Source organism: Apium graveolens, chromosome 2 (assembly GCF_009905375.1).
Source record: "Apium graveolens cultivar Ventura chromosome 2, ASM990537v1, whole genome shotgun sequence".
NCBI classification, from domain to species: domain Eukaryota; kingdom Viridiplantae; phylum Streptophyta; class Magnoliopsida; order Apiales; family Apiaceae; genus Apium; species Apium graveolens.
This window is the reverse complement of record NC_133648.1, coordinates 84,080,873-84,108,568: the sequence shown is the minus strand read 5'-3', so window position 1 is coordinate 84,108,568 and position 27,696 is coordinate 84,080,873. Positions and strand designations below refer to the sequence as shown.

Sequence of the window (27,696 nt, the reverse complement as noted above, 5' to 3'; positions counted from 1 at the left end):
TGCGTTCAATTTAATTTAAAAAATTTAGTCTAAAATTATGATCAAATTTAAAATATATTATTGTTATTACTTCATTTATTTACTGCCTAGTGCATAATCACTTATGGGCAAAAGCAAATATATCGGGTTGTGTCCGAAATCAAAATAGGCTGGGAGTCAGTAATATATAATGGAAATGAGTTGGGACTTAATAATTAGATCGAGTTGAGTTGGGTTAGAGTTTTAAAAAATTAAAATCCGAACCATCCCAATATAATCGGCCCGACACAAAACTAACCCAATTAACCAATGAATTTGGATTCAGTTTGCTTGACCCAATTAAGGGTTGGTTTGGATTGGTTTGAGAGACTTTTTAACCCGTGAGCAGCCCAGACGGAGGGAGTATTGTCTAATCTTAATTCCAAACTGGTGGCACACATAACGAATTAACTGCGTTCAATTTAATTTAAAAAATTTAGTCTAAAATTATGATCAAATTTAAAATATATTATTGTTATTACTTCATTTATTTACTGCCTAGTGTATAATCACTTATGGGCAAAAGCAAATATATCGGGTTGTGTCCGAAATCAAAATAGGCTGGGAGTCAGTAATATATAATGGAAATGAGTTGGGACTTAATAATTAGATCGAGTTGAGTTGGGTTAGAGTTTTAAAAAATTAAAATCCGAACCATCCCAATATAATCGGCCCGACACAAAACTAACCCAATTAACCAATGAATTTGGATTCAGTTTGCTTGACCCAATTAAGGGTTGGTTTGGATTGGTTTGAGAGACTTTTTAACCCGTGAGCAGCCCAGACGGAGGGAGTATTGTCTAATCTAACTGCTGCTGAATCCATGGGCAGGCAAGAGACAACCTGGCGAACTGGAGGGAGTATTGTCTAATCTTAATTCCAAACTGGTGGCACACATAACGAGCCCCCCCCCCCTCCTAGTTACTACACCTACTATAGCTGGGGAAAAAGTTTCAAGAATTAACGGTTTGTCAGTGTTCTCGTAGGTACCAATCTTCCCATTTTTGGACACCAAGATCTTTCTATCTCATACCTCACTTGAACAAAACAAAGTTTGTTTTGTTCTGTCCAAATTGTTGTATTTTGTTCTGGATCCAAATGGAACAACCTAAACAACCAAAAATCATAACAGACAAGAATGAAATGAGAGAGTGGTCAAGATCAATGAGAGCTCAAGGTAAGACAATAGGGTTAGTTCCTACAATGGGTTATTTACACCAAGGTCATCTGTCTCTTCTTAGAGAAGCTCATAAACATACCCAAGTTTTTGTTGTCTCGATTTATGTAAACCCTGGTCAGTTCTCTCCTAATGAGGATCTTTCAACATACCCTTCTGATTTTAATGGTGATATTAACAAACTCATGTCTGTTCCTGGTGGGGTTGATGTTGTTTTTCATCCCCATAATTTGTATGACTATGGTGTTGGTAGTGTTGGGAATGGTGAAGGTGGGGTTGAGAAAGAGGGGGTGGTTTCTTGTGTGAAAGATGGAGGGTTAGGGCATGAAACTTGGGTTAGAGTCGAAAGATTGGAGAAGGGGTTGTGTGGGAAAAGTAGGCCTATTTTCTTTAGAGGGGTTGCGACAATTGTGACCAAGTTATTTAATATAGTTGATCCTGATGTTGCTGTTTTCGGGAAGAAGGATTATCAGCAGTGGAGACTCGTTACTAGAATGGTGAGTTTTTAGAATCGAAATGTTTGTCTGTACTTGCCTTTTGTTGTAATTGTCCCCAAACATGAGCGTTGTGTTTGACACTTTTGGTTTGCCTTTTGTTGCAATTGTGTCCCAGCACTGAAATATATTTTATTAGCATTGGTGTTTGACACTTTCGGATTCCTAGCATCAGAGTGGTATTCCAGTGTAACTGACAAAGCATAGCATGGTGCAAAATGTGATTTAGTTAGTTTCTTACCTTCCAAAAAGGGCTAATATTTTTTTGTTTTTTTTTCCTTGCATCTTGGTGTAATCATTCAGTACATTGTTTACTATTAATATTATAAATTCATCCGAACTGAATTGTGGAAAGTGAATTGCATGATTATGATCAAGTTGTCCAGGTATTGTTCGAGCTTTTTATTGTGGTTCTTCCTCTTTAATTTGGTTCTCACTATCAGAGTGGTATTCCGGTGTAACTGACATAGCATAGCATGGTGCAAAATATGATATAGTTAGTTTCTTATTTTGGGTCATTGTTATCTGTATGCACTGCTAGATTGAGTTTATATCTTATCTATCTTGAGTATTATCAGCCCGCACTGATGCAGTATACTCAAATTTTCTTCTTATTTGATAATTGATTGCACTACTTTATTTTGTAATTTTTCATGGGCTGTCAAATGAATTAATTTCAGGTTAGAGATCTTGATTTTTCCATAAGAATAATTGGGTCTGAAATAACGCGAGAGAAGGATGGCCTTGCAATGAGCTCACGCAATGTACACCTCTCAACCGACGAGAGGGAAAAGGTTATGTATATTGCGATACATATGATTTGAATTATGATTGATCCAAACATAATTGGTCATTTATTTTCTTTTGTTTCGGGCACGTGAAATTAATTGATGCATTGATAAACTGATTACTGATATATGAAGGATATTCATAGTCATTTTTAGAAGTAAATTTCGTAACAGATATCACGGAAAAAGTGTTTCGACATCTTGTTCTTCCTTCACGATGCATATTCTTTTGTGAGCTAACTATGTTGAAACCATTGTGTTTAATATATAATCTTTACCATGAGACCTTCCAGTTATACTTGGTTTCATATAACATAGGTCTATAATTTCACAGAGAAAATTACTTTGTTGCAGAAGTTGCTCCTTTCTCTTCTCTTTCTTTAAAACAAAGTAAATAAAGAAAAAAAAATCTCTTCAGTATTCTTTACATCTGGCAGGCCTTGTCAATCAACCGATCACTGTCCAAAGCTAAAGATGCTGCAGAGATGGGTCAAATAAACAGCAGAGATTTGATAAATTCAGTTATTGAATCTATACAGGAAGCAGGGGGAAGGATTGATTATGCTGAGGTGAGATATGGCATATTGTTCAACCCTCTCTATTAGTTGGCAATAATTAATTAAACACGGGCACACACAAAATTGTCTCTTCTGAAATGTTGGTTGGCCAGATAGTTAAATTTTTTAAGAAACTACTAGTGTTTTCTGATTAAGTGACTGGTCCTATATTTAATATCAATCTGGAAAGTTGGGTCCCCTGAGCTAGCATTATTCCTAGCCATAACATGGCTTGTAATTCCTCTTAGCTGATAGACCCCTGGGCTTGGACTTCTGTTTGAAACTTATAGTGTCTGGCGTTTTGCTGCATCATATGACTTCAATCAGTGTCATAAATAGGAAACTTCTTAACAAATATTCTTTTTGAAAAGGGTAAAATGCCTCTTGGAACTAAAGAAATGTGATTCATTATAAGCTGAAAGCAGGTTCTTATGATACACATGTGGTTTTATTAAGAGTGTAACCGGCTTAATGCTCTGTTTAGCTAAGCAAGAACTGTGGTTCATATCTGTAGTAGCTGTTTAGATGAATTTGGTGCAATCGTAATCTTTTAACAGTAGTACAGGATGCCTCGATTTTACTGATGAAAGGGAATCCAGAGCTTAACAATAAAAATTGCAATACATGCATGCATTCTTAATATGTCTTTCTTGGTAGCAGATAGTAGATCAAGAAAGTTTGAAAGCAGTGGAAAAGATTACAAGTCCAGTTGTGTTCTGCATTGCTGCATGGTTTGGGAAAGTCAGGCTGATTGACAACATTGAAATCAGTAGCTAAACAGAGCTGGGTCATGTCAGAACTACAAACAATGATTTATGCTTGAACACGTTGTTAAAGCAAGATCAGCATAAGGCATTTCTTGTACTTCAATTATACTTGAATTTTACAACAATATTTTAATCTTTGAAATTGATTCTTTTTGACGAATGTCTTCATGTCCGTGTAACTTAATTATGAGAAGAAGTTCTTATAATATTCTTAAGAGCCTATCAAGAATAGCATGTTAGTTTGTTTCTTGTTGTTTAGAGGTGGAATGACAGAATACTACAGTTGTCAAGTGCGTTGTTTCAGAATTGTTCTTTATTAAGAACCAACAGCCTGTAACCCTTGTCTGCTGCAATGTGCCTCCAGACAGCATCCTAAGCACAACAAAACCCATTGTAAATGTAATTTTTTACTACATTTTCCTTGTAGTGTTATGTTCTTTCCGTGAACAACTCTTCACCCTCTTTCCCTGAAGTTATATTTTTTTAAAATTTAAAAAATATTTAATAGCCACGCACAATTGCCTTCATTTAAAGGTTTGAGCCCATGAATGTCTTGTGACAACACGATTGTTCCAATATCTACACCCTTGATCAAAAGCTTGCTAGAGAAACAATCACATGAAAGTTTAGAAAAAAAATAAATTACCCACAACATAGCCTACCAATTCATGTATGAGTAGGGCTGAGTATTCGGTTATTCGGTAACCGAACCGAAATATAATTCGGTTACCGAATACCGAATAAGGGTAAAAATCAGAAGCGAATAGTGAACCGAAATAATTTCGGTTATTTACCGAACTGAAATATTTATTTCGGTTAAAACCGAAAACCGAATTAGGAATTTTTTTTAAAATTTTAATAATAAAATATTTAATAAATTACAATAAAGAATAATGATTGTACAGCAGTTAACCTTATACTCTTAGCTCCACTTTCATACACCATAATGTGGTGCTTATACTCTTAGCTCCACTTTCATACACCATAATGTGGTGTCCTGATTACAATAAAAGTAACTGTAACTAGTTAGTTTAGTTTTTTATTTTAGCAACTAAATTGAAGATCATCAAAACTAAATACATTAAAATCTAAATTAGGCAAATAGTAATTAAATATAACAAATAAAAAGAGAGGAAAAGTGAAGTTGAGAACGGGAAATTGATAATTCAAGTGAAAAAAAAAGCAACTGGGTAAAAATAAGTAATATATAAATAAATATATTTATATATATATTATTAAATTTCGGTAATTTCGGTAATTCGGGTATTTCGGTAAAAAAACCGAAAAAAACCGAAATACCGAATAACATAAAAAATCAGAACCGAATTATTTCGGTTCGGTAACCGAACCGAATTATTTCGGTTATTTCGGTTCGGTATTCAGTTAACCGAACCGAATGCTCACCCCTTGTACGAGGAACAGACAGTTTTTAATTTTATACATGCATTTAATCCAGTCTTTCTCCAGTAAAAAGATTCAGGTGATAAGTATTCATCAGTCTATAATCAATCATTACGCATTACAGCAATATAAATGTAATTGCTCTCCTGAAGAATTAAAGAATTAAAAAAGAAGCCTACCCGTATCACCTGATGCACCAAATGCAAATTATACACACTGTCGCACTTTTAACTATAGTACAAAGAACAAAATCCGTGCCACCAAAACAAGTAGCAAGATGTTTAAGGGATTAGTTAATGACCAAGCACACAGAAACCAATCACTTGGAATTGGAACACTTGCTGTTACTACAAATTGATAAGACTATGATAAGAATTAGAGCAATAATAATCCCAAGAACTATCAGCTTTATCTTCATATTTTGCAACCACATCTTCCTCCTCATCTGTGTTCCTTGTGTCCTGAAATCTTGTGCCTGCAGGGAATTTACCATTCATAATTCATATCAAGGCCACATCAGTCAAAAATTACAGGAAAAATGTAGTTTAATCAGAAGAAGATAGAGAATCGGCAGAACACATGCATATCTCAAATATGGTATACATAAACTCCATGATTCATCAACCTAAAGCAGCGTATCATGTATGATAATTCTTGGTGTCCGGAAAAACTAGGGAAATGGGGGTCTTTATCAGCTGTAACATGGTTCAAAGATATACTAGAATTACGCAGAATTATCAGCTGTCTAATCAGATTCTTTCATTTTACAAGTAATTTGATATTTCATTGCTAAAATAAAAAATCCTTTACTGAATTTAATTTTCAAGATTGATTCAAAAAAAAATACTACAGGTCGTTTGTTGGTAACTGAGCAGCAGCAGTAAATATTAATTTTAATATTAAAAATCATCAAAAGCATACAAAAAACACACTTAAATTTAATTTGTAAAAGAAAACTAAGGGTGTTTAATCACTGACCTGAGAGCGGAGATTCTCAGTTTTATCCACCAGAAGCTCAATCTTCTCACCACGATCAAGAACCTACAAGCTCAAAGCTTACCGTAAATAAATGCACAAGTTGCGGCTTACAAAAGTTAATCACAGCTAGATGACCAGTATTAAAATTGCTTTCCTTTCGTAAAGACTTGACCAATTAACCAGGGTATCTCATTCGGCTTACCTTCTCAATATTTTCCATCATTACTCCTTTAACCTCTGAAACTTGGGCCTTCACCTTTGCAAGCTTGCTAATCTCGTCAGGGTGATCCACACAATACTGCATCTGTTCTTTCTGCTTTGGCCTATATTCAAATTGTAACACAACTTATTAAAAGATTACCTCATTTTAAACACACACACACCGGGTCAGAATGCATGGTTAACTTACCCAAACTCTTTGTTTAGACTATTTGCAACAGCTGTTGCAGCTTTACCCCCACTATATTTCTTGGTAAAATCTTCCTTCATTCGTTCAAGGAAAGCCATAGGCAGCTGCCGACCAGCAGATTCAACCGCAACAACACAGAATGCTGCTTCACAGAAAGCACTGGTTTAGTACAACTCGAATATTTAATGATTAACCTAAAAATGCATTAACGACTCAGAAGCAGATATTTTACACTTCTTTTTTTTTGTCAGGATATTTTACACTACTTTAACTGTGAACTATTTCTACATTTTCTAAGTATCTAAAATAAGCTGGGATTTTTTCACGTTGTTTATAGACTAGTGTTCAGATCTCAGCAATACGTAAGTATGTTACAAACAAAACAAGGAACTTCTTGCACACATGTATTGCATGGTGTTCACAACTAATTCATAGTGATTAAAAAGTAAACTTGTGATATTGATCATCAGAAAAGGAACAAAACAAACAAATTAAAAGAAAGTTGAGCTTATTTCTTCAGAACAGAACATTACATAGAGAAAAAAATATAGAACGTGTCTGCATAAACTTATGGCTCCAAAAGAATATCAAAAGATGTAACGATAAAATATAAATTACACTTTGCAATATCATTGATCTAATCATGTACAGCATTATCCAAAAATTGCTCAACATTCAGTCACCAAATAAATAAATAATTGGGCAGTGGATATTGTAGTACTCCCACTGATCCTAAAAGTAGTAACAGATGCCTCCTATCAGAACAACTAGACACGCCACAGAACATTCAAGCTCTAAAGTACATCAACCAAACCAAGTTCAACGTTGATCCCTTTCCTCTAAGTAAATTACCCAAGTTTATATAAATTCAGAATACACATACATAACAGACTCTTAAACCCAATTGTTTCAAACAACACAAACTGCAAAATTTCGTATCTGCATTATTTAATAATCTCAAATTAACGAAGCAATAATTTAACCCAAGTAACAGTTTAATCACAAATAAAACAATATCAAAAACCAACAGATCATTTTTGAAAACATGTAAAGCATCAAATCACTCTGGACCTATCACATCTCTCCACATCCAACAACAAAACCACACAATCCAACTAAAAATAACTGCACAAACATCTACTCATCTATCATTTAGGCAAATATCAAGGTCGGCAGATCATTTTGGCTACTAAAAACTTTCTCCGCTGCAAAATTATCGCTCGAATAACAAAAACATTTTACCAAACTCAAACATCACTTAACCGAAGACTAATTTTCAATCACACATCACAAGAGGCAAAAAACTGTAACTAATACCGGAACAAATGACAAAAGATGAAACAAAAGCCTCAACTGAGAAACTAAATAAAAAGTTAAAAAATGTGACAAATTATAACGAATCAGATCAAAAAACAAAACAAAATCGAATCAGGCATGAAAAAAGCCTAGATCAATAGAGAGAGAGAGAGAGAGATTACTAAAGCCGTCTTGGACGAGATAGTTAAAAGTATGGCCATCGCAGGTGTAAGTAAACTTGTTATTAGTAGAAGGAAGCTTCTGGAGACACTGAGAAGCGATGCTGGTGAAATTGCCGGTGAATTCAGTAAATTCCGATAGAATCACAGTTCCTCTCGCAACGAAACTGTAGATTAGAGATTGCTGTCCCATTGTTTCTCCCTCTCCTAGATTGCTGCCGATAAACCCTAGGGAGAGAGAAGAGAGAGAGAGTAGAAATATGTGTGTCCTGTGTGTGTGTATATACTACTGAGGGGGGAAAGTGTTGGAAAAAAGGGATAAAATGAGGGAACGTAATTGCCGAGGGGCGAGGAGCGCGTGCGGCTGAGTTGGTAACACCCTTCAAATACTCGTTCCGTGTCCCCCCTTGTTAATAACGCTTTTGCCATCCTGTACTAAAAATTGAGAAACAAATTTATTTTGACCTATTTTTTAATGGGACTACTTAATTTGTCAAAATTTTATTTGAGGAGAACTTATTATTTATTAATATTGATGAATCTCTTGTATTCTAAATGAGGTATATTGAACTGGGATTTTAATACATTACATATAATATAGGAATTTTAATAAATTATATTGGATTTTGATTTTACGCAGATTTTAGATAAAATATCGTAAAGTTGATAAAGATTCTTTAAAATTTAAATACAATACTTCAAAATTTCATGAATGATGGTGGGATTTCAAAAATCATAAAATATATTGAACAATCCCACAAAATCCATCATTTTATGAAGTCCAAAAAAATCCGCCAGCACGTGAATATCATCAAATTTTAATGGATTTTAAATAATCTCAATTGAATATCATCAGATTTTTAAGCATAATTTAAAATCCTAATTAATTACCACCAGATTTTGTAGTATATTTTAAAATTCTAGTTAAATACCATAAAATTTTGATATATTTTTTAAAATCTCAATTGAATACACCTAGATTTAAGAAATGAAAAAAAAATATAATCTCAGTTCAATACACCCATTCTTTTTTTTTGTCAGTATCAAGCACGAATTTTTAAAAAAGGGCACACAGTAAAAAAATTTAATTTTATAAAAAGAGGTATAAGTATTATCCACCAATAAAATTCTGACTTATTGAACACATATTTTAGCGTAGAGCACACATTAAAAAAATCGATATTCTAATATCCAAATTCAGTTTTATAAAAAAAGATAAATATTGATAACCAATATGGAAATATAATATAAAATAAATTGAAATTATAAACATAGGGTTAGGTTCTATGGAGTCCCATATTTCATTAGAATTCTTGGAGTCCATATATGTTTTGCAAGTAAAGATATAGCTTAAATTGTTACCAAACGTATTATTTTTTGAATGATATTATACAAATATTATAATTTTATTGAAAATCTTGCAGATTGCATAGATTTTACAAGTAGAACGTTGCAAAATATATTATTCTACAAAACATGCTTAGTTTGTTAAACATAAATGTTCATGCTGCAGAACATATGAGATTTGCATGATGATATTTGTGAAACATATTTTGGAAGATAACACGTTTTAGAAGATATTTTATTGACAAATATAGATAGACTCCGAAAATTGCGAGAACTGTAATTAAAAAATGGATTGCATATAAGTTTACTCATATATATATATATATATAATTTACCTACATATATATATTGTAATATGCAGCTAAGGGAGAAACATGAGGGCTGAAATTAGAATCAAGCATCATTAGAGCATGATAAAATATTGGTTAAATGCTAATATCCTGGGGTCCCATGTTCGGACTCGTTTTCTGTAATTTATTAGAATAGATAGCTCATGTAAATTTAATAAGTAGAAAGAAATAATAATAAGTATTATTAGATCCCGAAAATATTGAACTGTCCTAAGAACAAGAAAACAAAAAAAACATTATTGCGAGGCATAACAGTGACATTTTGCAGTTGGCTAGTTGTACCAAATTACCCAGTTGAGTGATTATCAAGTTAAAAGAAAAGAGGATATGTGATGAAACAATAAAATGAAACATATAAAAGGGTGGTTTGCTACCAAAATAATAAAATGAAGTAATGGGCCACCTACTTGATCACTTTAAAGTTTTCATAAGATCTGGTAGCTCACTTTTTCCTTCCAAAACAAAAATTATTATATAAATATTCCTTCCGTCCCTCCAAATTTTTTACATTTGGGTTAGACACGAAGTTTAAGAAAAATATAAAATAGTGGAGGAAAATTAAAAAATTGAGTAAAATAAAGAGACCGATTAATATTATATGTATGGAGGGAGTATAGTGGAGAAAAGTAGTGGATGTGGTTATTTTAAAAATTATAAAAAAAAAATTATTTTTGAAAATTTTTGAAATATAAACAATTGAATGAAACATTTCATGAAGAAAAATTTAAACAAATGAGAGGGAGAGCCATTATATTACAATGCAATAAGTAGCAGTAGTAGGAGTATAGTATATTAATATCTGTAATCAACCCGTAAATTGGGGAACCAATGTTTCCTATCATATACAGAGGTGAGAAAAATGGAAGTAGAATACTTTAAAAATCTATATTGCTTAAACTATAATTCACATTGCGCTAATAAAATATGAATTTTTTATTTGATGGACTCCAAATAATAAGGAGTTTGGTGGGGCAAATAGGGATTAAGTGATTGTCATTTATGAGTAACTATGATGAGTTGTTTTTATAAAAAAAGATTGTAGCCAATAAAAATCAATCTTTGTTAAAACAAACCCACGAGATTAAAACCCAGCCCATTCAAAGATGGGTTAAGAGAACACAAAGCTAAGGGAATGTGTTGTTTGTGCTGAAGCCCATACACACATCTTCCCCTGACACGGTAGCATTACCATCACCACTGATTCCAATTCTCCATTCCAAGAATTCACAAACCCAGTTTCAGCAGTAAAGAAATAAATCAAAATAATAATGGGGGTATTGTTAGCATCGTCCCCACCACCTCATATATCATCATCAATATGTTGTGGTAGCCAATTTTCATGGAACTCCAGAGTTGTTGTTTCTGTTATTCCTCCTGCCTCGGGAGTCGTGAAAGTCAAACCAGGGTTCATTTTGAGGTGCAATTGTAGTAGCAACAGCAGCTCTGGACCTGCTGGCCCTTCTTCTCCTGGTATTATCTTCATTTCCTCTCTACCATTTTCCTTGTATTCAAATTTTAAAGTTATACACACACCACCGCACTTTTTTAGGTGACAATTTTGAATGTTACGGGCTGTGTTTTTTGTGCGCGTCAATTTCGTGTTGGTCTTATAGTTATTTAGGTTTGATGAATATTGTTAATGTTTATGTTTAGGGTTTATTGTTTATATGTCGTGTTGGTCTCATTTCAGCTAATCATGTTGAGTATGGCGTTGCATTCGAGGTCCTATCAGATATCGGCATATAACTTGTATTAATCTTTCATTCCACCTTCTTAGAGCAATTCCAGGAGACTGGCTATTAATGCTCTTAAGTTGAAAATTAAGGAATGAGACCAAAAACAAGTGTTCCAACAATCTCCCTGTAGTTCCTTAAATCACTGTTATAAAGTCACTTCCAATGTTTTATAGGATGCAAAACTTATAGTATTTATTTTTTGGAACCAAATTGGAAACTTCATTAATAAGCTCTATCCCTTATAAATCAGGGAAAACAGAGCGTTAGGAGTATCAGCCTCCCTTTTAACACAACCTGAAGATGAAGAAGATGCTCTTGCTAAGTTATGAGCACACTCATTTACAGATCGTTTTAATAAAATTAACGTAAACACACGAAAATCAGCCAATAAAGCTTTACAATTTGAAATAATTTAGCGAAAAGATGAAATCATAACAATAGATCTTTGTATGGATTGTACGACCGTGACGCAATTAGACTCAACAATAAAATCATTCCAACCATTTAGCTTGATCCAACTGAACACTTCTTTCATTCCAATCGCTTCAGCTTCAAGCGGGGTAAGTGCACCTTGAAAGCAATCGCTGATAACTTGGATAAGAAAGCCACGATGATCTCTAACCAGGCAACCAAAGCCAATACAATTTGTCTCTTTAAATACAGCAGATCTACATTAGCCTTGAGTTGATTCAATTGGGGTTTAAGCCAATACTCTTGATTATGATTACTTAAAGACGTGTCAGTAACCAAACAACCATCTGGTGGTTGAGCATTTTTCCATTGTTCAAGACTTTGTTTTGCATATACCACCACTTCCGAGACAGATTCAATATGTTGATTCCAGTACCTATTATTTCGCGCTTTCTAAACCGCCCAACACACCGTAACAGCAACCTCCACAACCCCCCTGTTGCTATCTTCCAGCAGCTTCTGGAACCAACTATCATAATTCATAATTGATAAGCACCTCTCACTTTACGGAAGTATTTAAGCGTTGTTTCTACACTGAGGTCTGAGAATGTTCAGGTTACAACTGATTTAAACATTCCATTTAAATGTTTAAGAGGAACATTTAATATGCACATCATTCCATGCTCATTGTGTCATAAGCACCTCCCACTTTACAGAAGTATTTAAACTTAGTTTCCAAACTGAGTTCTGAGAATATCCGGGTTACAACTGATTTAAATGTTCCGTTGAGTCAAAAGAGCCCTCGTACCATGTTCAGTGAGTTCCCCAACTCTTAAAACCGTGAGGTTTACAGAGGGTTTTGATACGTAAATCGTGCTTAGCATGTTTGTACTTTTATAGTCTACTATGTCTATGTCATACTCATCTTTTTTTGGGAGAAACATATTGGTTTAATCCAACTGCATATACGTTTGATGTATTTTGTGTACAGTTAACGTGCAATAATGCATTTTTTTTGTTGTTCTATACTACCTGCAAAATGAAGAGTTCATAATCAAAGGATCCGATTATTATAATTTTTTTGTATTAATTTTCTTAAGTTTTAAGTGTTTCAAAGATGAATTGGGAGTAAAGATGTGATAGGTTAGTGAAACTGTGAAAGCTGTTATTATCCATTTTTATTACGCAATTTTCAGTGTGCTTTTTGTCTTTTTGCTTGTTGGAGAGGGCTCAAGTCCTTCAACCTGCATTGATAAGCTTATGCTTTCCTGTTAAAAATGAAAAGGCATGTTAAATTACAGGTGAAAATGAGAATAAGACTGTGTTAGATGCATTTTTTTTGGGGAAGGCTTTTGCAGAAACACTTAATGAGCGAATCGAATCAACTGTGGGGGAGATACTGAGCACAATTGGTAGGTTACAAGCTGAGCAACAAAAGCAAGTCGAGGACTTCCAGGTATAATGCTGTTTAAACGGTAAATTTAACTTGCAACACAGCAGTTTTTTACATTTATTATTTGAAGGAATGAACATTTAAATATCAATCCTGTTGTCTACTACTTTGAATATAACCTATATAATATATATGCTTCCACACTCTTAGATGTTGATGCACACTAGTTGCAGTAGTATTGGCCAGCCATGGAAGTGATGAATGTAAAATTCAATATTTGACAAGGCTGGATGTGACAAAACTACATTAAGCTGTCACTAGAAGTTATGCTAACTTTGCAAAGATAATGATATTGATAAGTACATTTTTTTCGCGTAGGGGATCTCTTTAGCGTTATTAATTTTTGAGACTAGTCTGATGCAAACAAGTGTTGTTTAACAAAAAATGTGCTAAATAATTTGATGTATATGCAGGAAGAGGTTTTGGAAAGAGCTAAAAGATCCAAAGAGAAAGCAGCAAAAGAAGCCATGGAAGTTCAAGGGCTTATCCCCAAGGCATCTGCCACTGAAGTATCTACTGTTGATGCAACTATTCCTTCTGTTAATGAAACCCAGAGTATTGTAATCACTGATGAAGATGAGAAGCCAACGAGCGAAGTTCCTACATCAGATGTACCAACTGAAAGTTGAATCATATATATACTCGTTGACTGTCCATATTTTTGTTGTATTTAAAAGAGGTAGACAAATTACAATCTTAATTATATATAAAAAATCATTCCATAGAACAGTTAGAGTTGTAAACGAACCGAGTTGTTTGTTAAACTCGTTCGGTTCGTTCGAGTTCGAGCTCGATAAGCTCGTCCGATAAGTTTATCGAACTCGAGTTCGAACAACATTTCTTATCCGATAACTTAACAAACTGAACCGAACTTTAAGCTGTTCGACACGAGTTCGGTTCGTGTTCGGCTTGAGTTCGATTCGAAAAAAATAGTATATTTTTAATGTTAAATGTATAAATAATGGATTTTTCTAGTGTGTGTCCATGAACATATGTTAAGAGCTAATAATTGATGAGGTGTCTACAAAATATTGGTGGGGAGCTCATTAATAATGATGGACCCTCTGTATGCACAAAAATCTCCACCAATAAATTTTTTATAACTTATCAATCACACTTTTTTAGCATGTGTTCATGGGTACACACTAGACAAACTGGTTTGTTTTATATATATTATTAATTATATATATTAATTATATTTTATAATTATTTTAAATAAATATTTGGATACAATTTTTCACTTAAAATAATATTTAAAATTATTATTTTAAATATAAATGATATTCGCGAATAGTTCGAGTTCGTTCGGTTTGATATGTTCGCGAACAGTTCATGCTCGGTTCAAATATTACCGAACTCGAGTTCGGACAAGAAATTTTGTCCGATAAACTTATCGAACAGTGTTCGGTTCGTTAAGGTTTTGTCTGCACTCGTTAAAAGTTCATCCGAGTTCGGTTCGTTTACAACTCTAGAACAGTATATAGTTGCATTCAACCCCATCGATAGAAGTAAAGATACTATAGTTACTTCTTTGGATCTCATTAGCAAACTAACATGGCAGAAGATGTTCCTACAAACTTGAGGCATGGATTTCATATGTAATTGAGAATTCCTTCCTCGCGTAATGATGAGAGAATATCTACGACAAACCTGCAAAAGTTAGAATGATAGTATATTTATAGCTTATTTTTGTATTTGTTGCCTATGATTTAGCATTTACTAAAGCAAAATGAGAAACATACTTGTTGGAAGCCCGACATCACCAGATTTTACAGTGCTATGTGTTTGAAAAAAGATAATGGTATACATATATTATTTTGACTGTTTGACTCATGAGTTAAGTTCTGTGGAGACATATTACATAAAATATTGTAGAACATATTATTTTGCAAATCAATCTTTACAAATATCATTATTTTATTCAAAATCTTTAATATCACATGTATATTGCATGTAGAATATTACAAAATATTTTATTTTACGAAACATGTTAAGATTAAATCAACTGCAGATGGGGTGAATACAATCAAACAATCAAATCAAATTAACAAACTCAACAAAAAAACAGTTTTTATATTTATCAATAAAACCGATTACAGTAATCTCTTAAAGGATGAACATATATTCTCGAGAGCTGCTAGGTTATATGAATGATACATCTATTCAAACACCTATAGTGTAAACCTAACATGTGCTTATATACTGCAAAACTACACAATCAATCTAGAAAATATGTTACAATTGAATAAGGATACATATTCAACTATTGATTGCTACAATAAGTAAAGTGTTGCACCAACATATCTCTACAAATATATCCTCCTGTGATATCTATTAATTTCCGGTTTGAAAAATACTGATTTGAAAAATACTGATATGAACAAATACTGATGAAAAATACCGACGATAAATGCCGATGACGTCATCTTTGTTAAACTCTGATATCAAATGCTGATGAAAAACTCTCATAGCTAAATACTGATATCATCAAATCATATCTAACAATATCCCCCAACTTGTGCATTATGGAAATATGTACAAGTTCTTTATTTGATGATGTCAAAACTATCTAAATGCAAAAATACTAACAAATGTACAATCTTACGGTCAGTGTATCGTACTTTATCTTCAGTCTTGAATTCTAAGAAATCTCGTAGCTTCATTAAAGAATTGTCTGAGCATATTCTCTTTAACTATATTCAAGTACCTAATATTTGCTTGACATCCTTGAGCTCATTAGAAGATTCATCAATCTGGAAGATAACAACTTTTAAATCATAAATTTTACTCCTGCTCATATTTAAGTTATCCTGTTGAATCAACCCATAGTCTTTAACATTAGGACTAAAAGAAATCAGCTTTGATCTAAACTATTCTACTAGTTGTGCTCCTCCCTTAGGCATGTCAGCAATTGAATCATGCATACTTCAATATGTATGTGGGAATAAACTTAGGTTTGGCAAAACCCCTCCCCTTCTCATGAACTAGGCCTTTTAGAAATTTAGACCATCTTTCAGTAATTGCATTATTCACAATGATCATGCAGACAAGGTATTCAAGTTCTTTTCAAGATCTGTTCAACATTTGTTCATGTGACACTATCAGCCTTTTTCCAGAATCAAGAAAGTAAACCATCTTCTCTTTAGGCCTGTCACCAACAAAATTGTCAAAAATAATCTAAACACATTTTATCTTCTATAAATCCTGAAGTTTTACATCTTCACCAATGTCAGTTAGTGAATTTGGATCTTTTATCTTTAAAAATCTCCTTCGTAAACTCCGGCCTTTTTGTAACCAAAGACCCCCTCTCTGACCAGGTTATATAAATTGAGATCATCTATTGTATATATTCTTGATTATTCCAGCATTTCTATCAAGAGCTGGTGTTTTGTTTTTTCATAAAAGTTCATTTTTCAGTTCAAAGTCTGATGCCAACTCATGCACAGGTTCATGAGTGGTATATCTGTTCACATAATCAAACCATTTTTTATCAATCCCAACATCTTTGTACATAATGTATCCATCGTCTTCATTTATTTTAAATTGAGGCTTGGATGACTTAAGTATTCTCTGGAACCTTGGTATGTCAGTTCTTGATTTTCTTGCAACATGAGTTTCATAAGAGGTTGTCTTGACATTAGTATCATCTTTTATTCCTTGAGCTATTTTGTCAACAACTTGAGTAGTATCAGAGGTTGTGATTTTTTTTCAGTGTTAACTTGAGCAGTGTCAGAGGTTATCCCCGCAACATCATCAGCTTTTACTGGAATATCTTCAATATGAGCTTTTGTCAGGGGTTGAGATGTCAGAATCAGAGTTTCCAGTGCAAGCTTTAAGAATTCACCAATCTTTTCCTTTCCCTTATAACTCCTATCAGCATTTAAAATAACTTAAGACCTTTGAACATGTCTTTCAACTTCAGTTTGACTCAGGCTCACATGAATAGCCGGGTACATGCCCAGTTTAGGAGAAAGATGACCTTCTATCTAAAGTCGAACCCTGCCATAGGGTGAGCCAGACTCATGGTAGTGCCAGGTCCTACCCAACCCAGACACAAGCCAACCCCATAACCCACCAATGAGGAGCACGCGAGGTACGAACTTGCGTGTGACAATGACAACTATTTACAACGAACAATTGAGACAAGCGTGACACACGTCAGTACACCTTTGGGTCATTCTAAAGCGGTTCCTACCTAGACACGTGTATGAAATTCATCCGAGTCAGGCGTCCTCTACCTCGAGTAATGAACAATCCTGATCTAAAGTTATCAACCCCTAAACCCTGCCATTAAGCTATTTATATCCGAAGAGGAAGGGATTTAGGGGTGAGCTCTCTAACACACTCATATATACACACATCGACCTTATATTCCTGTCTATGTTCATCTTCCCAAAGTGAGTTCTTACTCTCACACCGGAGAAGCCGCGAGGCTCAAACCCCTCTCTTTTTGTTGTTTTGCAGACACCCAACAACAATTATACCACAATCACAAGAAGGATCCAGGCGCAACGTCGAAATGAGCAACCTGCATACCACAGTTATGATACGTGATCTCTAAGATCTCCGATAAAACAGTGGTATACATACAACTTTAAGCCTAGTATTTTTGATATTTTGATCGTGAAACATACTTGATGTCCGCGATCTTTTTGTAAAACTTGATATCATCTCTTTACCCATTAAGCATGCTTCACAATCAAAATACTTTGAAAAACGAAATACTTTGAAAAAAGCAGTTATTTTTCGTTTTTTTTTTCCAAGGACGGTCGGATAAATGCAAATAAATTTGTAGCGATGAATAAAAGTAGGCATATTTTCCAGCATCTAAAAAAACAAAAGAAAAGAAAGAAGAGAGGGGGGAGGGGCGAACCAAAAAGTTGACCTAAATTGAATCAGGTACGCACATATCTAATCCTCCTCTCTTATCGTCATTGTTCTTCTAATTCCCATCATTTACCCACGTTTATTTTTCACGGTAACCTCATTTTGCATTATTCATTTATCAGTTTACATTTATGTATGTATATGTCTTTTTACTGCTGATTTGTTACTTCTAGCTGATGATTAGGGTTGTTTTAGACTCAGCTGAGACTACTACTGAATTCAAATATGTATTTTATTATTGAATACTACGAAAAATTGATACATGTGTTTTCTGATTATTGAATTAAATTGCATTTTCGTTTTGTAGATAAATGAAAAACAAGGTGTATACTTTGATTTTTTAGTCGCTGTGGGTACTATTCGCGCACTCTCAGAAGACGTTGTTAGCAATGTCAGACTGTGTAATTGTTCCCTCGCATACCAAGCTGCCTGTTCGTAGATATTGTGTTAGTCAGCATCGTGCTTGTCCCAAACACGTGCACTATGATCCGAGGTTACATTTACAAGTTTACTATCTGCCAATATCAATTGTTCATATTTTTTATATGAGGCCTTTTGGAATTACATTTTTATTCATGTAGTCCGAGGTCTTTCCTTTTCAAGAATTGAAGCTGATTTTTTTTGTTGTTTTTGTAGTTTTACGGCGTATGTACCCCAATTAGTTCACTGATAGTTTTGCTCTGTTCCATGGCCTTAGGAAGTTGTGTGCTGCTTCTTACAAAGTCAACCCTCTCTCTTCAATACGCATCTGCAAGCCTAGTACTTTTGGTGTCACAATTATGAAGGCGAGCTTCTTTAGAAAGGAAAGCCCAGTAAAGTGCCTTTGTTATAGAACTTTAATCAACTCCGGTGGTGTAATCGCTTCTGATTGGATTCCTGTAGTCGACCAAGTACTTCTGATGACAAGTGTATTCCTGACATATATGGTTGGAGTAATACCTGCGGAGAAGTCTCCTTTTACTTCTAAACAGAGCATTGCAAATGACCGTATGGTCCCAGATGAAACCTCAGTTTCTGGTAGGTAAGGAAGGTAATGAGGTGTATGATTGTTTTGTATTAGATTATGCAGTTTACTTGATGTCTGAAGATACACACGCAATCATATTTTTATCAATATGCAGTGCAGTAAATGATGATGATGATGAAGTTAACTTGAAATTTGCATGGGAGATTGTGAGGAAAAAGCTTCTGGATTCCCTGAATATCATTGAAAACAAAGGGAATTTAGGGAGTGGGGTGACTGAAAGTGAGCAACAAAGGCCTGCAAGTTTGTTTGCCATTGCTGAGGCTCCCAGATTCAGGTTGCTGTTGGCTAGTTTTCATCGGCTCAAGAAAGAGGCAGGCATTGTCTTCATCATGTTCTTGCTCTCTATTTACACTATATATTTGTACAATAAGAATGTTAATTTATTTTTTTGAAAGATTTGTTACTTCCCATTTATAAATATAAAGAAGTCCGAAGTATAAAGTCATAAAGGCCTCTGCTACTTGTAATTTGCAATCTGGGAGGGGGGAAATTGGATTTACGATATTTTATTTGTAGTTCTGTTTGTTTCAGTTGGATCCAGATTGTTAGCCTCTTAATTAGTAAACCTTTATTATGTAGTTTGTGAATGTTCTATTCATCTATGACATAATAGCCCATGTTTTCTGTGGATTTGCAGGTCAGCAATGTTTTCGGAAACTCATCCACATTAGTCATGTTTGAGCCGCAGGTTGAGTTTTCACAAATAATTCAGAAGTCCTGTGAGCATTTATGTATCGATTGGTTAGCGGAGGAACTTTCATTAAAATCTAGCAATTTTGACATGGTACTTTCGAACTAGTCAATCCTATCTTCTCTGTGCTGCTTAGAGACTTTTATTTGTTGTTATTACTTTTGTCATTGTAATGATAAAGATATGTTTGCAGTGACTAGTCTAAAAGTTAACCTTTTGTTTTCCTCTTTCCATTTATCAGGCGTGCCTTTCTATTTTGGGTGAAAAGTTAAATGTATATGACTCCATTATACAGAGTGTCGAAAATTTGGGCAAGAAAGATTTATACACGGATCTGATTGGCATACTTAGATCCGGTTCTTTAAGGTAACTGTTTTAACATAAAGATTATAGATGTGCCCACTTTGCCAGTTGCTCCATACTTGGGAATTTTGTTATTGTTTTATTTGGCAAGAAAGTATACTGTCTAAGAAAGAGCTTTTATTGTTACGGAAAGTAAACGGGCATCTGATCTGGCAGCGGTTTTAAACATATACGACTTCTCCATAGAATCACATTAAATTACATAATGCATCGATATTGCATCCCTTCTCTTGCTGAACTCTACAGGTTAGATTGACATTAAGTTATGACTTTAGAGAAAATAGGTCAATGTTGAAATTGTAAAGAATTTGAGGCAAGAATAAGGTCTTGTTCTTCTCTGAGTTTGATAGATATAATATGAATAAGTATTACAGTAAAGACTACTATATGATTAGTCATAAAGTATTTTCTTGATCTCTGCCTACTGTCATTGATTGAAACATGACTGATTTCCGTAAATGTATTACGCATAGCTATTAGAAAGACAGAAGCTTAATATTTAAAAGTAAGATCTGTGATGAACTGATATTAGATATGATGGCTCTAGATAAATTTTTGAAGACGGCTTATATTACAATTTACAAATTATATTTATAATTAGTGGATTTTCTTACTTCATCTGATTGTGTCTATAACAGGAAGGATAGCTGTTACGACTTTGATTTCTTTACCCGTCATGGGGTTTCTGTGTTAGAAGATCTAGTGATTTCACTGGCTGATGGTGTTGCAAGTATGTATGTGGAGCTTATTTCCGTTGATGGCGACATGTCAGATGGTATAAATAGCCTTGGTCTGAGTTTGTGTTCTTTATCGACCAGAGCACTTCAAAGATTACGAAATGAGGTACACCTAATTTACAGTTGTGCATTATTGTTAAGGAAACTAGAAATCATTATCTGACGATATTGTGTATATTAGCTTATGATCCACCAGACAACTTTTCTTTAATTAATTGATGAAACCCGATATAATAGATTATTCTATATGTTTTACGGTATTAATTTATGGAGTATTTTCTGACCTTTTTAATGTTCAGGTATAACCTAAACAGAAAAGGGACAATTCATGATTATAAATATGTCATATGATTTTATTGTTGTAGTGTATAAAAAGTAGAAATATGTATATTAGAATACAAAGACACACTCACGCGTATTTTTATAGTATACTTGAAAATATCATTCTAATTATACAATATATTTACGAACTAGAGAACTTAGTTTTTATCTAAAGAGTTTGGTCATCGTATATGTTTAGACTTAAGAAATAGAAGTCACACCAGTTCACTTGTCTAAATAAATTGGTTTTTTAGCCTTTGTAAGTAAATTCTTCAGTTCATTTTGTATTTTGTGAGTCTAGACTATGATTGCGACACAAAGCATACCACTTTAAAGTGTTTAGTACTTGGTCGGTATCAACTTGTTATTGGATAACCCTGTACTCAAAGAAGGATGATCATGGTCCTCCTATTATATATAGGGTCTATATATATACATACATCTTCTGTTATGCCTTCTTTGTCCTAATTTGCTGCTCAGCTGAAATGCTGGGATTCCTCCCCCATTTAGTTTTAGTTTATTCTTTACTAATTTTTCGTTGCAAATAAGCCATTTATGAAAAAATGTTATTTTATTTCAATATGATAACTTGAGGAATTAGGACCAGAACAGAGATACTGTCACAAGGTGTTCTTTTCCTTGGAGCTTTTAGGATGCTATCATAGACATAAACCCGACAGGCAATCTTCTGAACAAATTTCTGTTATAAAATTATGAGGCAAATTTTTTAGAACAATATTCCATTCTCCACTTATAAATAGCAGTTGACGTGACGCTAGAGGCATATATGTGTATGTGTGTGTGTGTCTGTTCCTAAACCCGTGGAATTTGTTTATGGAAAATACCACTTTTTCGAACCTTTCCAGTTAATACTGCCCAATTGAATTTTCAGATCTGACAAGGGATGTATTGTTTGTGATGTTTGCTGTTGATATATACCTGGAACCCTTATGGTCGATACTGATTACTGCGTACTTACTTATCTAGTTATCTTACATGCATGAGATATGGATGATATGAGAATATTTTAGAATTTACTGATGGTTATCTGGTTTCTTCACAGGTGGTTTTAAGTCAGTGGTTGTACCAGAATATGGACTCAGTCGCATCAATGTACGAGGACAGATTTGATCTTCGAACGCTTGAGAGTCGGATCATTCAGGATTCTAGCAAGGGTGAGGCCAACAAGTCAAGTTGGTGGAAGAATATTGGCATGCTGAAATCTCGATCTGCATCATCTCCATTACGTTTTGTTGTCATAAACTGCATCTCCGTACCTGTTAAGCGTACCAAAGAGTTGAGGGCATTGACTGGATGGTATGTTCCGTATTGTTTCTGTTTACTAGCTTACATATTAAAGATCTGAGTCGATGGTATAACCGTGTTACCCAGCTTTTCTGTGTATGTGATGCACAAGAAGTTTTTATGTACCAAATCACCATACTGAAAATAATCGGGGATAGATTACCTTCTAACTTCAATAAACTATCATTGGAGAAGATAAAGTGGCTGTTCGCTGTAGCTTTAGGGGGGGGGAGTATGAGCTTGTTGCCACTCAGGGTAACGTGAAGCTTCTTCATAAGTAGTAGGCTCAGGGATAGGGTTAAAAACAGTAGTGGCAGCACAGCATATAGGTACAAGATTCTCATGATGTGAAGGTTGTGGACATAAGGAAGTGACAGTACAGGAACAAAAAGATGGTGTACAAGTAACATGCCCTGCTGTATGTATATAATCTTGAAGATAACTGGGTGGTTTAACAACTCTGGTGGATTTTCTGACAGGTTGTAAAGGCTGAATAGGTGACATATTAGGTGAACATGGAACTGAGGAAACAGGAACTGATGAAATAGGAGAAGGTAAAGATAAACTATTATCTGAATTGGTAATACAGAATTCAGGAACAATAGAATTATTATCATGTTCTCACTGGGGAATAATGAGGAATAGTAGACTTGACATATGGAAAAACATGTTCATGAAATTGTGCATCTCTGGAATATTGAATAGAATGATTTTGTAGGTTAAGAAACTTATACGCTTTCTTACCAAAAGGATATCCTAGCATAACACATGGTACATCAGAAAATTTATACCTATGTTTTGCAGGAATACAAACATATGCAAGACAACCAAAAGGTTTAAGATGATCATAAGTAGGAAGTTTGTTGAATAAGAGCTCATATGGAAAGCACCATCAAGTATTTTTGAAGGAAATCTATTGATGAGGTAGGCGGAAGTGAGAACACATTCTCCCCGATATTTGATGGGAAGATTAGATTGGAACATTAAAGCTCTAGATGTTTCAAGGAGATGTTTGTGTTTTCTCTCCACAACTCCATTTTGTTGTGGAGATTATGCACAAGAAGTTTGGTGTGCTATACCTTTTTCTAGATAATAAGCAGAAGTAGTAGAACGAAGTAGTAGAACTGAGTCCCAATTCCAAAGCATTATCAGTTCTAATAGCTTGGACAGTGGAATGAAACTGATTTTCAACTATGGCTACAAAGTATTTAATAAAAGTGAAAGCATTACTTTTACAACTTAAGAGATGAGTCCATGTGGTCCTTGTATAGTCATCCACAATAGTAAAAAAAATACCTATAGTTGTTATAAGTGGAAACTTTGTATGGGCCCCACACATCAACATGTATTAGCTGAAAAGGTTTAGAACTATGAATAGTGCTAGAAGGAAAAGAATTCCTATGTTGTCTAGCTTTAGAGCAAACATCACAAAAGAAATCAGTACCAACATTCACATTACAAAGAGAAAGAGTTTTGATTCTTGTCATAGGCAAGTGGCCTAATCAGCTAATCTAGTATGCCATAACAAAGCATTACTATTACAAACAAAAGCTTTATTAGCAGATTTGATTGAAGAAGCTAGAGTTGGTGGGAGAACCGGAGATGATGGGGGAAGAATGTAAAGGCCTCTCTGAGTTTTACCAAGAACCACTGGGCTCCTCAGAGAACAGCCCTGCATAAAGCAATTTTCATGAGAAAAATTGATGGTGCACCCTAACTGTTGTGTCAACTTACCGATGGAAAGTAAGTTGAATTTGAATGAAGGAACATATAAAACTTTGTCTAGCACAATACTGTCAAGTATGGACACAGTTCCACTATAAAGAATATCAAGTTGTTGACCATTGGGTAAAGAAACATGTATTGGTTGTGGCAACTTATGCAAAGAAGTGAACATAGAATTCTGTGAACACATATGATCACTAGCATTGCTATCTAAAATCCAACTAGTGTTATTAGATTGACTAAGAAATGCATTAAAGGCCTGTGAATTACAACAAGATTTGCTGCAGAAGGCTGATCAGACATTTGAGAAGACTTCAGCATATTGATGAGTTGAGCACAGAGTTCTGGAGTTAAGCCTGAGTTTCCAGAATGAGTTGTAGGTGCAGAGTTACCAGTCATTTGAGAATCATGAGTAGGAGAGTCAGTGGTATCAACAACCTGAGCTGCAAGTCTTTTAGTTTTAGTGAACTTAAAGTCTGGAGGAAAACCATGAATCTTATAGCATTTATCAATTGTGTGGCCGGGTTTCTTGCAGTAGTTACAGTGGAGAGACTTCTTAGAATCAAAATTAGCTTTCTTCTGAGAACTAGAGAAACTTGAGGCATTCTGAAATTTTGATGCATTGACATGGAGTGAAGCAGAATCAACAACAAATTGTCCATTCAAATGAATCTCCCTTTGAGATTCTTCTTGAAGCAATAGGCTTTAAACTTGACTGATGTTAGGAAGAGGAGAACTCATGAGAATAGATCCTCTCATGATAGCATAAGTTTCATTCAATCCCATAAGAAATTGTATAACATGCTGATCTTGATGAAATTTGAGAGCCTTTTGAGTAGCACCACATTTGCAACCACATGAACAAACAGGAATTAGAGCAAGAGAGTCTATATCATCCCATAACATTTTCATTTTGGTGAAGTAATCAGCAACACTGATTTTTGGAGAAATAGATGGAAGATTGTCAAAAACGTGTATCAGAGAAATTATCTCATGTGCAGTTGTAGTACTTAGTTTCTTGTTGTGCTGTCTGTCATCTGTAATGAAGATTTGCAAGTGCAATTAGAATGCAATTGCTTGTGCTAATCAATCATTTATGGATTCATCAAGGTCATAATCAGTAGTCGCCTCGTGTCTTCAGTTGTCATATGGTTTCTGTCTACTGTGAAACCATTTACCAAGATTTACCGTCAATCGGTGTTTCCCATACGCCCACGACCCAGTTCACTCTTTATTTTTTACTGGATATTTGTACCATTAATGAATACCTGGTACAGTACAACAAGCAGTCTCAATGGATTTTAGATATCTTAAACTCGTTGTGGACATGCAGATATGAGCATGCTATTGTTTCTTCCGAATCTGCTTACAGATGCGGAAACCTTTTGTAGCCAAGATTATGTTTAACGTTCTTATTTCCATATATTTTGCACCTAGTCTAATGATGCAATTGCTACAAATATTAACAGTACCTGTATTTATGTTGCAGGAGGTACTACTACAGTCTTTTCCTTGAACTGTTTGATATTTCTATGCCACTTGTTAAAACCGTCGTCGGAAAAGTCAGCGAAGCCATTTCATTTTTTCTAGTTTGCCTGATTGGGAGGTCGCTAGGGCTTATATATACGGGTATAAGGCAGTCCTTACGATGGAAGTGAGATATATACCAAGGGCAAGTCATTCATTTTGTTAATTAGATTCATTTTGTGTTATCCTTTCCCCTGTGAATTGGAAATGATGTAGAACAAGTGATGAGACGTATGGTGGTTCTCATTTTGTTTATGTTTGCTAGTGTAAATTTAGAAATGAAATGATTGAACTTGTAGATGAAAGTTGGCAAAATGGCAGACACGTAAGGTGAAAAAATATCTTCAAAAGATGAAACATGAAGTACTAGGACATTTTACATAATAGAAGAGAATCTGTTGCACTACCCTAGTTGCAAGACACTCCTTTTATAGTAAGCATCACATGCTATCTGAGTATTTGACTTTGTCTCAAAATATTTTCTTGACACTTGAATTTTATTACTCAAATATGCAGAATAAAAACATATAGTTTATATATAATCAACGGTTTGCAAATTTTCTGAAATTTGTTGAAGCAAAGAGAAATTGAACAGCAGTTGGATTGAGTTGGTAATTTACGTGGGCATCTAATGTCAAATCCATTAGAAAGAAAAGAGATGTAAATGGAAGCTGGTTAGGTATATAATTGTTTGAGAATCATTGAAAAAGATGGTTTTCAGTTGAAAGGATGAATGTATTGAAAAGACGAAACAAATGTTCAAGGACATTTAAATTAAGAAAACGGAAAAGGTAGTACAAGTTGGTTTCTAAATGTCATGCGTCGTGTTCAGATTTAATCATAATTTTATTACACATGACAAATCCCGCTCAATGAATAATTACCATTATTACGTATGCAAACTAAAAGTATGATCACAAGACTCATCATATCTCCTATTTCAGAAGGGAAAATGTTTAATTGTAATTGGTTCCGCTATTGTTTAATAGGAACACTCATAAATGATACATACATCATTGACCCTTATCAGATGGTTAATTATTATACAATATTTAAACAGCAGGAAAATATTCATGAGATTTTGTGGACCATCCATGTTTGTCGTCGGTAATACTAATGTTCCCATGGAAGGTGTACTAGTGATGTCACATACGATGCAATGCCAGAGAGGGAAAAAAAAGATATAAACATTGTAGTTGATGTGATATTGTAAAATAATTTAATTGAAATTTAATTATTGATATTAATGTGAATACAAAGATTCATTTTATTTAGTACATAAAAGATTCTATTTTTCAAACTAATTTCATATGTTTAGTATTTTGCTTAATATATGGTGGGTTGTTTTGTTTTGTAATCTGTTAATGTTAAAAACGTGTATCACCTAAACTTCAAATCTTGTTTGGTATTCACTTTTGTTTTGAAGCTTCTTTTGTCCCAAGTCCCCTCCTTTTTCTTCTCTAGCTCCTGTCCTTTCTTGTTAATATTCTGTCTTCTATAACAAGTTTACAAACGGAGAATATTGGTTACTGGATATTGATATCCCCTGCTCCTGGGCTCTAAGGCTAAAAATATTCTGATATCATCATTTTAATTCTACCAGTGCACACACTTGATTGATGATCATCTTTGCTGCAGATTGCATGGCAACATCCAATATGTTTACTTCATATATATTCCAGAACCCTACAAAATCAAAATATCATAATCTCCTCTTTAAATTTCTTGTTATTTCCCTCATCTTCTTCTTGA

General features: G+C 34.2%; 4 protein-coding genes across 9 annotated transcripts; 3 read left to right on the top strand and 1 right to left on the bottom strand.

The window, feature by feature from the left end:
* The first annotated feature begins 805 nt into the window (after positions 1–805).
* On the top strand, positions 806–4,023 carry LOC141707598 (pantoate--beta-alanine ligase). The gene is made up of 4 exons (XM_074510838.1): positions 806–1,692; positions 2,370–2,483; positions 2,915–3,046; positions 3,695–4,023. The coding sequence occupies exons 1-4, from the start codon at positions 1,117–1,119 to the stop codon at positions 3,809–3,811; spliced, it is 939 nt and encodes a 312-aa protein (XP_074366939.1). The 5' UTR covers positions 806–1,116; the 3' UTR covers positions 3,812–4,023.
* Positions 4,024–5,259: 1,236 nt separating this feature from the next.
* Positions 5,260–8,432, bottom strand: LOC141707597 (vesicle-associated membrane protein 721-like). Its single transcript, XM_074510837.1, has 5 exons — positions 8,068–8,432; positions 6,590–6,731; positions 6,383–6,503; positions 6,181–6,243; positions 5,260–5,677 (listed from the first exon to the last, which is right to left on the bottom strand). The coding sequence occupies exons 1-5, from the start codon at positions 8,255–8,257 to the stop codon at positions 5,522–5,524; spliced, it is 672 nt and encodes a 223-aa protein (XP_074366938.1). The 5' UTR covers positions 8,258–8,432; the 3' UTR covers positions 5,260–5,521.
* A 2,425-nt stretch (positions 8,433–10,857) lies between these two features.
* Positions 10,858–14,088, top strand: LOC141707596 (uncharacterized). The gene is made up of 3 exons (XM_074510836.1): positions 10,858–11,231; positions 13,210–13,364; positions 13,775–14,088. The coding sequence occupies exons 1-3, from the start codon at positions 11,030–11,032 to the stop codon at positions 13,988–13,990; spliced, it is 573 nt and encodes a 190-aa protein (XP_074366937.1). The 5' UTR covers positions 10,858–11,029; the 3' UTR covers positions 13,991–14,088.
* A 4,018-nt stretch (positions 14,089–18,106) lies between these two features.
* Positions 18,107–26,249, top strand: LOC141707595 (uncharacterized). 6 transcript variants are annotated; one of them, XR_012569097.1, is made up of 10 exons: positions 18,107–18,260; positions 18,556–18,741; positions 18,946–19,269; positions 19,370–19,586; positions 19,913–20,059; positions 20,208–20,332; positions 20,968–21,172; positions 22,451–22,704; positions 23,172–23,246; positions 25,907–26,113. XR_012569097.1 is itself a non-coding variant. In XM_074510834.1 (9 exons), exons 2-9 carry the CDS (start codon positions 18,638–18,640, stop codon positions 26,073–26,075), a joined length of 1,536 nt encoding a protein of 511 aa, XP_074366935.1. In that variant the 5' UTR covers positions 18,107–18,260; positions 18,556–18,637; the 3' UTR covers positions 26,076–26,249. The 6 variants fall into 6 exon arrangements, 4 of the variants coding, with proteins under 4 accessions (XP_074366935.1, XP_074366933.1, XP_074366934.1 ...); XR_012569096.1 differs by lacking the exon at positions 25,907–26,113 and adding an exon at positions 23,497–25,520; XM_074510834.1 differs by lacking the exon at positions 23,172–23,246 and having other exon boundaries at positions 18,946–19,265; positions 19,375–19,586; positions 25,907–26,249.
* The last annotated feature ends 1,447 nt before the right edge of the window (positions 26,250–27,696 follow it).